The 11,464-nt window shown below is 54.2% G+C and overlaps 1 protein-coding gene across 3 annotated transcripts; it reads right to left on the bottom strand.

Moving 5' to 3' along the window:
• Positions 1–5,071: 5,071 nt before the first annotated feature.
• CSTB (cystatin B) lies at positions 5,072–9,417 on the bottom strand. 3 transcript variants are annotated; one of them, XM_023518103.1, is made up of 4 exons: positions 7,878–9,193; positions 7,586–7,676; positions 5,735–5,836; positions 5,072–5,445 (listed from the first exon to the last, which is right to left on the bottom strand). In XM_023518103.1, the coding sequence occupies exons 2-4, from the start codon at positions 7,652–7,654 to the stop codon at positions 5,317–5,319; spliced, it is 300 nt and encodes a 99-aa protein (XP_023373871.1). In that variant the 5' UTR covers positions 7,655–7,676; positions 7,878–9,193; the 3' UTR covers positions 5,072–5,316. The 3 variants fall into 3 exon arrangements, with proteins under 3 accessions (XP_023373871.1, XP_003798129.1, XP_012665775.1); XM_003798081.3 differs by lacking the exons at positions 7,586–7,676; positions 7,878–9,193 and adding an exon at positions 9,245–9,417; XM_012810321.2 differs by having other exon boundaries at positions 7,586–9,193.
• Positions 9,418–11,464: the final 2,047 nt, after the last annotated feature.

Below are 11,464 nucleotides of genomic sequence, written 5' to 3' on the forward strand. Positions count from 1 at the left end.
ATTGATTAATGTGGTGTATGTGACTAGCTCCCTATAAAAGGAGTCGCCAATAAAGATGATTTGCTACATGCCACCCAAAGGCATGTAGTCGGTTCTTGCTTTCATACAATTCCGGGAGCGAGCTTGAACCCGCGGGTAAGCCGTCCTTCTCTCCCCAGGAGAAATTACCACCCAACACAGGGCTGGTTCTCCAGAGGCCCCAGGGCCAAGACCTGCCGTCTTCTCTGGCACCCCTCGGCTTGGACTCCTTCCCTGTCTCCAGGCACCACTGCAACATCTTCAGGTCCCTGGGCCCTGACCCTCCTGCCTCCCTCTTGGAAAGATCTGTGCTGTCATTAGATTTGCCTGGGTAATCTAGTGTAACCTCTCATCTCAAAATCCTTAATTTGAGCCTATCTTCATGGCTCCCTTTTCATACCTATGAGGTGCCGTACTTACAGGTTCCAGGGAGGAGGGTGTGGACATCTTCGAGGTCCATTATTCAGCCTGCCACATCCAGGGGAGAGCCACACCCGACCCTCAGGCCTCAGCCATCACAGTGATTCCCACTGGCAGTCCCCCTATAGGAGGAAAAGACTGACCTCCGGACCACAATCCACCCTGTGTCCACACAGTTTAGGGGTGACAAAGCCTTGGATCCCAGAGAAGGGGGTCTGGCCCGGAGCCCCAGCTGAGGGTACAGATCATGCTGCTGGAACGAGGACAGAGGAGTAGGGGGAAAGGAGAGGGCCCAATGTTGTGGTCTTGTTGGCTGTGGAGGTAGGTGGGCTGCTGAGCCTTGAAGGGGCATCTCTGGTGACACCACCACCAGCAGCGTCTGGCACCCTCACCCTGAGTTCTTCGGGGCCTTTTGGCACCATGAACATATCACATGTGCTGGGTGGGCCCAACCTTTGCAGTTTGCTCCCCCTCCCCCCACTGCCTACTCTGGCTGGACCTGTTCAGGGCCTTGGTTCACCTCAGGGCACCAGGGCCCCACCAGTGTCAAGAAGGCCTCAGGGATTACACCACATGCCTCACCCCATCTGGAATTAAGTTTCCACAAAGTGCCAGCAAAGGCTGTCCTCTCCAACAGAGCCTTCATCTCCATGAGGCACCTCCGACACTCAGAGCCAGCTTCCCACCAGGCCTGCCCCCAGTGCTGGCCCCTCCTCTCTCATTATTGCTGTTTTTTGTAGTAGCTTTATTGAGATATAATTCATGTTCCACACATGGAGAATTCGTGCTTTGGTTTTTAAGGTAGTACTGTTTCCAGGGTGTTAAATTAATCCTGGACAGGTGTCCCACTGCCCCCAAATTCAGTGATCACCTACAAAAATTCATGTCCACTTCCAACTTTAGAAAGTGATTTTATTTGGAAATAAGGTCTTTACAGAGCTAACTTGTCCAGTAAAATGAGGTCATAGAGGATCAGGACCCAAAATCCAAGGCCTTGCATCCCAGTAAGGAGGCAGCTGTGTGACCCGGAGGCCCAGACGATGGCAATGAGCACCAGCAAGGACCAGCTGGGCCCAGCAGTCCTGGAGACTAAGGCAAGTGGTTACTTCAAACTGGGGGTCCTTGTGGGGGTGGAGTGGGCCTCTGAGAGGGAGGACCCTTGGGGGACGAGCCTGAGATCTCAAGCCCCTCTGAGTGCCTGGGCTGTGGCACTACTCTCCCCTTACCCGCTTGCTTAAGGAGAAGGATCTCCCACACCCACAGGCTTACAACACTGCACGACTGTGCTAGGTGCCTCAGGGGACAGTGCTGTGCCTTCCAGGTCTGGCTTCAGCACCTCTCAGGGCTCCAGGATCACTGCCAGTCAGGTCTCAGCCACACAGAGTGACTGAGCTGGAAGGAATGTTGTGACACCCCTGAGAGTTGGGAAAGGGCCCCTGGAGCTGCCCCGGGGTCTGTCGAGATGCTCCTTCAAGTGTGGACTTGCCAGTCCTAAGGCCACGAGGTGCAGCCTCACTCCCCACCTGCCTGCCTGCTCCAGCTTGCCTGCCTTTGCTGCCAGGTGTGGGTACAGCATGGGGTGATCTCGTCTCTCTGCGTCATTCCTCATGGGTTCCAATTCTGTTACAGCAGAGCCACTGATGAGCTTTCACAGAGCAGATCCTGGACCCAGCCCAGACCTGTACAGTAGAGTTCCAGGCCTCATTGGTGGCTTCCAGTGTTGGCTAGGGCAGAAGGCCCTCCCTGGACCTGCAGAGCCACCTGGTCGACCACTGTCCTCCTCACAGTGTAAGCCAAGCAGGCAGGCACAGCAGCGCTCATCACAAGCTCCTGATGCACTGTTACAGAACTGAGCCTGAGGACACAGACAGGAGAGGCTGACAACCCAGACAGCTGCACCCACCAGCTGTCCAAAGGAACCCCAGGGACCCCAGCTCCTGTGGTCATGCTGAGAATCTGGAAGGAACCTTGGAGGGGCTCAAGGGCTGAGCTCCCCTTGGGTGACCAGTGCAAGTCTCTCCTACCCTTGAGGGCAGAGCAGGTAAGTGCACAGTCATAGCCCTGCAAGCGAGGACCTGGCCTCTCTGAAAGTCAGCTTTTCTGTGATTATTTAGGGCATAACTGCTCAGTGCAGCAGGTGTGCGTGTCACGCAGGAACCTCTTGCTCCTGCCACCAGCAAGTGGGAGGTGAGGTGGCCATGAAATGACACAATCCCTATCCACTGCAAGTGATGGACATGCTGCCCTCCAGGGGCTCTGATACAGCAGTCATCACCAACTCCAAACTGCCCCCTAGCGGGGCAGTGACCACCTGATCGCTCATCCCCAACTGAGTCACACCAGGACTCCAGAGCCAGCTCCCGGGCAAAGCCACATCTGCCATGCCTTGACTGGCGCCCAGCTGGGACTGCTGGGGAGCCTCCTGCCTGAGTTCCCAGCCTGCTCTCCTGGGAGAGGTCAACCCACCTGTGTCTAGGGAACTCGCGGGCATAAATCAGCCCCGGGAGTGGGGACTAAGCCACATGGCATAGCTGTTGGTGTGTTCCTTTGGGCTGTAATTATCTCTGTTTTCTGATTTTTTAACCCATTAAGAGGGCAGGAGTAAGCAAGGCCTCGGGGAAGATGGAGGATAAAGGGAGGATGTGCAGCTGCCCCAAGCAATTCCACCCGGCCCCACCTGCTGCTCCCAGGCCAGGCAGCAGCAGTGTCCTGAGGAGCATCCTCTTGTCCTTCCAGCTGGCCCTCAGGGTCCCAGCCACCACCCGCTTTAGGTCAGCCCTGTGGTCACATGCAGCCTTCTGTAAGAGAATTCTGGGAAACACAGCTCTCTCCACCTTGGCACATTGGCTAGTGATGCTACCTTTCCCCAGATTCTGGCATCCCTGTCTCAGCTTAGTGGTAGCTCTGGCCTTGCCTGGGCTCCACTGGTTATGTGGCCACACCTACTTGCAAAGGAGGCTGCAAGTGCTCTTTTTAAAAATCTGGGCCCAGCCAGGAGCAGTGGCTCACGCCTGTAATCCTAGCACCTTGGGAAGCTGAGGCAGGTAGATTACGTGGGCTTAGGATTTTGAGACCAGGATTTTGAGCGAGTTTTTCCCACCTGTATGAGAGGTGGAGAGAAAGGATCTGGGCAGGGAAGAAAGAGTCCAGCCACCTGGTATCATAAGCCCTGTTAGAGGGGCCCCATCTGCCTTGCTGCACATTCTTAGCCCAGCACAGCGTTGGCACAAGCACACTGAGATGTGGGCAAGGAGATGGCAGCCAAGCAGGTGATTGCGAGCTCAGGGGAGTCGGCATGGCTTTGCATATCCAAGGGATCTCAAGGAGCAGAGCTTTGAAATGCTGAGCTGTGGGCGGCACCTATAGCTCAGCCAGTAGGGCGCCGGCCACATACACGGAGGCTGGAGGGTCAAACCTGGCCTGGGCCAGTTGACACAACAAAAAAAATAGCCAGGCCTGTGTCGAGCGCTTATAATCTCAGTTGTGACACTGAGGCAAGAGAATCGCTTAAGCCCAAGAGTTCGAGGTTGCTGTGAGCTGTGAGACCACAGCACTCTACCCAGGGCAAGAGCTTGAGACTGTCTCAAAAAAAAAAAAAAAATGCTGAGCTGTGTCTCTGCCTTCTGTGGAGACAGAAGATGGGAATGAACAGTTTCCAGGCCGCCCAGTCAGGACTTGCAGATACTTTACCCAGTAACGGAAGGATGCAGTTACCCACGTCTACAATTTTCTCTTGCACAATTTACACCAATTATGTGCTATTCTTTTTCTCCTTTACTTTGAATCTAATCTCATCTCCATCAGTTGATGCCATTCATAGAGCTCCTTTTCTGACAGCAATCTGAGGAGACTGCACAGGAGGCCGTGGGGCAAACTGTGGTGCAAGACACCCTGGGATACCTAGAGCACAGAGAAATCCCACCCAGCAGTCTCAAATGGGAGCAGGACGTGCTCCTTCCATTCTACGTAACACCAAGAATCATCGGTGGAAACCACTGACTGATTCTGGACGCTATGACCAGTAACCTCTGCTGACAACCAGACACCATTTTTCAAACTGATATGCTTGTCCCAAGGTGCCTCCCCCACCTTCCCAAGGAGCTTGTGCATGGGGCACACGTGGCTTTGCACACACAGTGCTCAGCCAAGCTGCACTCTACTCTGCAGACACAGGACTCAGCTGCCCCTCCTGCACACATCACTCTCTCGTGCAGTGTGAAGTGTATGAATGTGTCTGATTGGATATGGAACAATGCTCTAGAATGGGATTTGCTCAAACCCCCTCAGTTTAGGGAGAAACTGAGGCTTAGGGACAGAGCTTAGAGTTAAGGCAACAGTATGCAGAGAACTAGTTAGGAGCACAGGTGGTGGGAGGCCTGGGCGTGAATCATGGGTCTACCAGCCACCTGCTGTGCCCAGGGACTGTCTCCCTGGCCTCCATGCCCTTGAGCAGAAGGACCCATAGAGGGCAGCTCATGCCAGTGCTGGGCACGCAGGGGCAGCATGGCCTGTGTCGTGTCAGCTGTGAGAGACCTTTATAAACACTCCCAGGAGTGTCCTCTCACCGTCCTGGTACATCTATGCTGTGATTATAGTTTTAGGTTGAGAAAAAAATCCAAAACACAGGAGGCAATTTGTAAATACTTAAAATATATGTATTTCCCTCTTTGACAATAACTAAGTTAAGATCACCAACAGGGAATGAAAAAGTCAATACAGTGACATTTAAGAACAGAGGCACAAGAGAAGCTGCTCAGCACAGCCCCTCCCACCCGGACAGTGCAGCAGAGAGATGAATCTACTTCCTGACCCCAGATACATGCTCACAGATGACAGTGTCACCGTCGCATGGGCAAAGGTCACACGCGAGACCAGGAATTAGAAATAGGTCAGCTCGTCATGTCTGGCTTTGTCGGTCTGGTAGTCAGACAGGGCCAAGGGCTTGTTTTCATGAGGGAGACTCTGAAACACTCGCAGGTGTACGAATTTCTCATCACCAACATGAACCTGTAGGAAGAGAATCAAGTGAGTGGAGCCTCTGACCCGAGTCCCCTTGCATGGGCACTATCCTTGGAGTCAGGTGCTATGCCCCCTCAGTTTGCCAGCACCTTCTCCTTCAGGAGCAATGCCACCCTCTCGCTCCACCAGAGTCCTTAGCTGCCTGAAAGCCTCTCCTGTGTGTTAGGCCCACACACACTCAAGGCCTGAAGCTCGTCCTCCAGGGCTGACGCAGGACTCCCACTGAGAAACCCCCTCCCAGCCTGCACAAGCTGCCTCCGTGTGGTCCCTGCCCCACCTTGATGAAGAAGTTTGTCCCTGCCACCACCTGGGACTTGAACGACACAGCTTTGAAGACAGGGAACTTCTTATTTTCTTTCTCTTCAAGCTGGGACTTCACCTGGGGGAGAGGAGAGAGTGGAGAGAACGGGGTAACTCAGTGGCTTCACTCCTGCTGGGGCAACTTACACATGTGACCACATCAGCACATGGGACTGTTCTCAACACAACTGTTCCCTATAATTGAGGGGACGTAGCAACTGTTAGCCCTAATAAAGTAAAAAAAACAATTCCTTCGTCATTCTACCAAAGTTTTTTTTTTTTTTTGAGACAGGAGCCTCAAGCTGTCCCCCTGGGTAGAGTGCCGTGGCATCTCAGCTCACAGCAACCTCCAACTCCTGGGCTCAAGCGAGTCTTCTGCCTCTGCCTCCCAAGTAGCTGGGACCACAGGCGCCCACCACAACGCCCGGCTATTTTTCTGGTTGCAGCCATCATTGTTGTTTGGCCGCCCAGGCTGGATTCGAACCTGCCACCTTGGGTGTATGTGGCTGGCGCCTTAGCCACTTGAGCCACAGGCGCCGAGCCTCTACCAAAGTTTTAATGATACTACTTCAGGACATCATTTGCCTTTTCTTTTCTAGGCATGGCACATTTTATGCTTTTATCATTACAATACTATATTACAAGTTTATACCTTGTTTTTTTTTTTCACTTGATATGAAAACATTCCATTTGAAAGACTATATTCATGGGTGGTACCCACAGCTCAGTGGGAAGGGCTCTGGCCACATACACCAAGGTTGGCAGGTTCAAACCCTGGCCTGGGCCAGCTAAAACAACAGTGACAACTGCAACAACAACAAAAATAGCCAGGTGTTGTGGCAGGCACCTGTAGTCCCAGCTACTTGGGAGGCTGAGGCAAGAGAATTGCTTAAGCTCAAGAGTTTAAGGTTGCTGTGAGCTATGACACCATAGCACTCTACCCAGGGCAACAACTTGAGACTTGAAAAAAAAAATTAAGACTATATTCATGATTTTTAATTAATCTTTGAATTAAGATTAAAGTAATCTTTGATTACTTAAAGTAAAAAAACAATTCCTTCGTCATTCTACCAAAGTTTTTTTTTTTTTTTTTGAGACAGGAGCCTCAAGCTGTCCCCCTGGGTAGAGTGCTTAATCTTTCTTACTGTATTAGATAATGCCACAGGTGACATGCTTTGTCGGTGAAAAGCTCCCCACCCCGCAAGATTTCTTTAGGATACAGTGGTCTGGCACAGGCTGATCCTGACCTTAGGGGCAAATAGCGAACAGACTCTGAATTCAAGAGTCTTTGACTTTTAGCAGCTGATTACCTTTATAATGAAAGAAAAGGGAAAAAAATTAAATCTACTGTAGTCTAAAAGTACCCGGGGTACTATTCAGTCACAGGGTAGACACCAAACAGACTACACTCACTGGGCAACTAGGCCAGTCCCAGAGATGGAAGGATTTAGTTTAAACAAACCAAAGCTATCCCATCAGTTAAGAAGTACAAATAAAAGGAGTCATCAAAGTAGCCTGGCCAAAAGCGATGTCACCTCTGGAGTCTTCAGGGAAAATGCTTGCAGGGACAGGCATGGACAGGCAATGACGGGAGGCCTGGAAGATGCAGTGAGCCACAGGTGCTGTCCTGCCACCCCTCTGCCCATGGCATGCTCTGGCATGCTCCTCGCCCCACTGGGCACAAGGCCAGGCCACTGTCTGCTGAGGGCGCCACACCAATGCTGTGACAGAGAGCAAGGTGGGCTGGGCTTTTGTCCAGGGAGTGATGGAAACCCAGAGATCAGCTGAAAAGCCAGACTGCTGCCCTCAAGGGACTGAGGTAGGGTACCTGGAGTGGCCCGGGGGAGGGTCCCCCAAGTGCTGGGACAGAATGCACAACCTTTGGGCCTTTGGTCATTTCTGGTCTCTGCTTTCCTCGTCTGCAAAGTGGAAAACAGGAACACTGTGTGGAGGGCTCTCGCTCAGTGGAGAGTGCTTGGAAAGAGATCATAACCAAAGGCTACTGGCAAGAGGGTCCTCAGTAAGTGTGCCCACTCCGCCCCCTTGCCTTTCTGTAGAGACCACCCAGTAATAGGCCAGCCTCAAATCTCTCCCAGCAGCTGCAGCTGCCACCCACTCACTGGTCACTCTGAGACAGCAGGTCTTCCCTGCTGGCTGCCACAAGAACTCATTCAAAGTTTGTGGTGATAAAGAAGGAATTCCTCAGGCCTGGAAAGCCCCAGGCAGCTGGGAAAGATGAACCAGTTTTCCAGGCGTGGCTCACAAGCACAGTCTGCACAGGCACATTTGGGACAAATTCCTCATTTTCAAAGGCCTCATGGAACTGACTCACCACCTTTTCCTGCAGTCAAGATGGTCAAAACCATGTGAGCCATGACCCTACGGGCTGACCATAGGCCACCAGGTTTAGGAAGCAGCAGCCAGGAAAGGAGACTTCGAGGACAAAGAAGCCTGCTCTACTTTCCCAATTCTTACTGGCAACAAGGGACGCAAGGCCTGGCACCCCACATCTTTCCTGCTGGTAGAGAACAGACTGTGTTAACAGTGACAGCTGGGGCAGGCCTGGCTTGGCACACTAGGAGTCTCCTATGTACAGTACAAACTCAGCCTCCCCACAACCCTCTGCCCATTTCACAGATGAGGAAACTGAGGCATGAGGACCAGCTGCCCAGAGTCTGTCCAATGCAACCCAGCCTGGTCTTTATCTTTTGAGTTTTAACTTTTTACCTGGATTTACACTTTGGAACAGGGCTAGAGTAAGAAAAGCATGAAGGATGCCTGAGTGCCCTTTGTGCAGACACATCCAGTCTCTCCCATGCACATTGAGCGCTCTTACTCTCCTTCTCCATTATTTCCTCAACTATTTGGGAGTCTTGACAAAGCTCTTGTGCTTGGCCAAACTTCAGTCAGGTTCCTGACTCTCCTCCTTGTGCAAAGACCCTGCTCAGTCTGTTTAGCCAAAACAGGCGGTTGGTTCCCTCTCAGGTGGAGTCTGATTGCACCCCCAGAAAGACCCCCCAACCCACCTCCAAGGCAGGGACACCCCTGCTGGTAGAACCCCTTGCTGGAGCTGCCTGGAGCCCTGCCCCTCCCCTCCTGTCCTGTCCTACACCTCCCGCATTGTGGGCAGTGCCTGTCTTACCGCCTGTGACAGCATCTTGAAAGGCCCTTCACCACTCAATACTCGAGCCCACGTTTCCAAAGACCAGAGGGATCTTCTCCCATAAATATAACCTCAGCCGAATTACCATCCTCCAAGTCTGCAGCTATAGACATTTGAGCCTGTACCACGGACTACTGTTCGAACAGTCGGGCATGCCCAGCACGGGAGGGGAGTGGGCGCCGCACGCCCTTCCCTGGGCCCCTCTCGCGCTCCCCGCAAAGCCGAGCGCCCCGGAGAGAGTCCTGGGCAGGGGTCCCTGGGCCGGAGCCGCCAGGCAGAGGTGCCGGCCACCCTGTGCTGTCACCCTGCAGTTTTAGGCCCCACCTGGTCAGCGATGTCCTGGGTCTTGGCCGTGGCCGGCTGAGTGGCGGTGGTCCCTCCGCACATCATCTCGGCGGCAGCTGGAGGGATCCGGAGGAGGTGACCGGATCTGACAAACGGTTGCGGCCTAAGGCACTCCGCGAGCGGATCTGCTGGGGTACCCGGAGGCTGATGTCCCGTCCAAGTGGGCGCGGCGGTCACGTGACGACCGGGCGGCACCAAGGCGCGGGGGGGACCCTGTTTGGGAGCCTCTGTGGGGTTGCCCTCCTCGGCAGAAGCGGGGCCGCAGGTGGGACGTGAGGCGCGGAGTGTGGCCTCAGTCGCCGCAGGTGCCGTCTCCGGAGGCAGGGCCGGCGTTCTGCACTGAAACAGGGCCACAGGGAGGTGGAATGGGGCAACCCGGCCCGTGGTATCGTCCGCCCTGCGGCCCAGTCTCGAGCCCGGGAGGGGCGGGCCGGGAAGTGGGTGCCTGCTGCGGGCAAGAGGCTGGGGACGCAGCCCGCGGTGGGCGGGACCCCGGGCGGGGGAGGAGATGCAGGCTGGCTGGGGGCACGGGCGGGAGAGGGGATGCAGGCCTACAGGGGGACACGGGGCGGGAGAGGGGATGCAGGCCTACAGGGGGACACGGGGCGGGAGAGGGGATGCAGGCCTGCAGGGGACACAGGGCGGGCGGTCAGCTGGGGGTGCGGCGATGCCGGCTGCAGTGGCCGTCACAGCGCTTGAATCTGAAGCCGGCGCCTGAGGGCTCCAGGCTGGCGGGGGCGAGGGGCAGGAGGCAGGTCGGCGGTGAGTGCTTGGTTCTGTGAGATTTGATTTTAGGATTTAGACTGGACTCAACCCCCTGGGTTTGGGAAGGGCCGCTCGCCTCATTTCAGGTAGCGGTGGCCTCCTTCGGACAGACAGATGGAGCCTGTCCCCAGACCCCTAGGGATGCTCCTCAAGGGGGCCTGGGCCTGTTTACCCCTTGGTGCTGACACTGGGCTGAGGGCGCTCCCAGAGCAGGGTCTCACAGGAGGACCCTTTCGGGTCCTGCCAGGCCGCTGCCAGTCTGTAACTTGGGAAGGGGCGGGGTCTGGAGTCAGGTGCTTTGGGCCCTAGGGATGAGAGGGAGAGACTCCGTCCTTGTTGAATGTACACATATTTAACTCCGTAAAAATGGAAGACTACTGCGGAGAAACTGAAGCACCAGGAAAATATGGTAGAGGAGAAAGGAAGGTAGCTCTGCGGTCCCTTCGGATCTAGCTCTGTGTGGCTTTTGTCTGGTGGGGGGTGCCCACATTTTACAAATACAGTCACACCTGTGGAAATAAGGCGGCTCCAACCAGAACAAAAGGCGAGTGATTCAGGGCTTGCTAGAAAAGAGGTGCGGCCAGCCTGCTTGTGTTGGCAGAGACCCAAAGGCAGGCAGGGCAGAAGGAGCCCCCAGCCCGGTGTCAGCACCCAGGGGAAGGCTCCGTGTGCCCTGATGGGAGCTGGAGGAAGAGCTCACTGTAGCTGCATTCTGATGCAGGGAGGGTGGGGGTGAAGTTAAGAAGGCCCCTGACTCCTCATGTGGGTTCTTGGCTTCTCCTGGGAAAGAAGTCAAGCCTTAGTTGACTAGCGACCAGAAGTTTGTTGACAGACTGCCTGCCCTATGGAGCAAGAGTCTCCTGAGTAGGTGGGGCACCTTATGGGGCAGTGGTAACCTTTTTTATGTGTTCAAAGACCCTGTTAGGAAACAGCCATATGTGACCAACATTATCTTGAGGTCAGGACATAAAGCTTAGTCACAAACTGCTGTCACAGGAAGGTGAGCACAGTTGGTAAGACGTCCAGCGTCCAGCGTAGTAATTCATCCATCACCAGGTGGCCCTGGGCCTGCGACTTGCTGGCTGCTTCCTTGTTCAGAGTCGATAGGGTCTGGTATCCACCAAAAGACCTGCACTTGGTCTCTCTTGACCTTTCTTTTGTTGATGGAAAATAACCCACACTCTGTAAAAGAGTTTAAAGAGCTTTATTCTGAGCCAAATTGGAGGACCAGGACCCGGAGCCATGCTCAAGAAGCCTTCAGCAGGTGGGCTTATGGTTTGGTTTCATACACATCAGGGCAACAGGAATTACAGGTAGGTCATAAATCAATAGTGGAAGGTGTACATCGGTTTGGCCTGAAAAGGTGAGACATCTCAAAGCAGACCAGGAATGAGCACAAAGGAACCTGGTTAAGGTCAGGGTCTGTGACTCACA

Source organism: Otolemur garnettii, unplaced genomic scaffold, assembly GCF_000181295.1.
Source record: "Otolemur garnettii isolate 467f Iridium unplaced genomic scaffold, OtoGar3 scaffold00128, whole genome shotgun sequence".
Classification (NCBI taxonomy): Eukaryota; Metazoa; Chordata; class Mammalia; order Primates; family Galagidae; genus Otolemur; species Otolemur garnettii.

What these genes read in the sequence shown, in the direction of transcription:
- CSTB (XM_012810321.2), bottom strand. Translation starts at nt 7,747, where the DNA reads ATGATCTCTTTCCAAGCACTCTCCACTGAGCGAGAGCCCTCCACACAG. An exon ending in CCTCCCCCGGGCCACTCCAG is followed by an intron (nt 5,837 to 7,585) that starts GTACCCTACCTC and finishes CCTCTCCCCCAG; the next exon opens with GTGAAGTCCCAGCTTGAAGA. An exon ending in GGACAAACTTCTTCATCAAG is followed by an intron (nt 5,446 to 5,734) that starts GTGGGGCAGGGA and finishes CTCTTCCTACAG; the next exon opens with GTTCATGTTGGTGATGAGAA.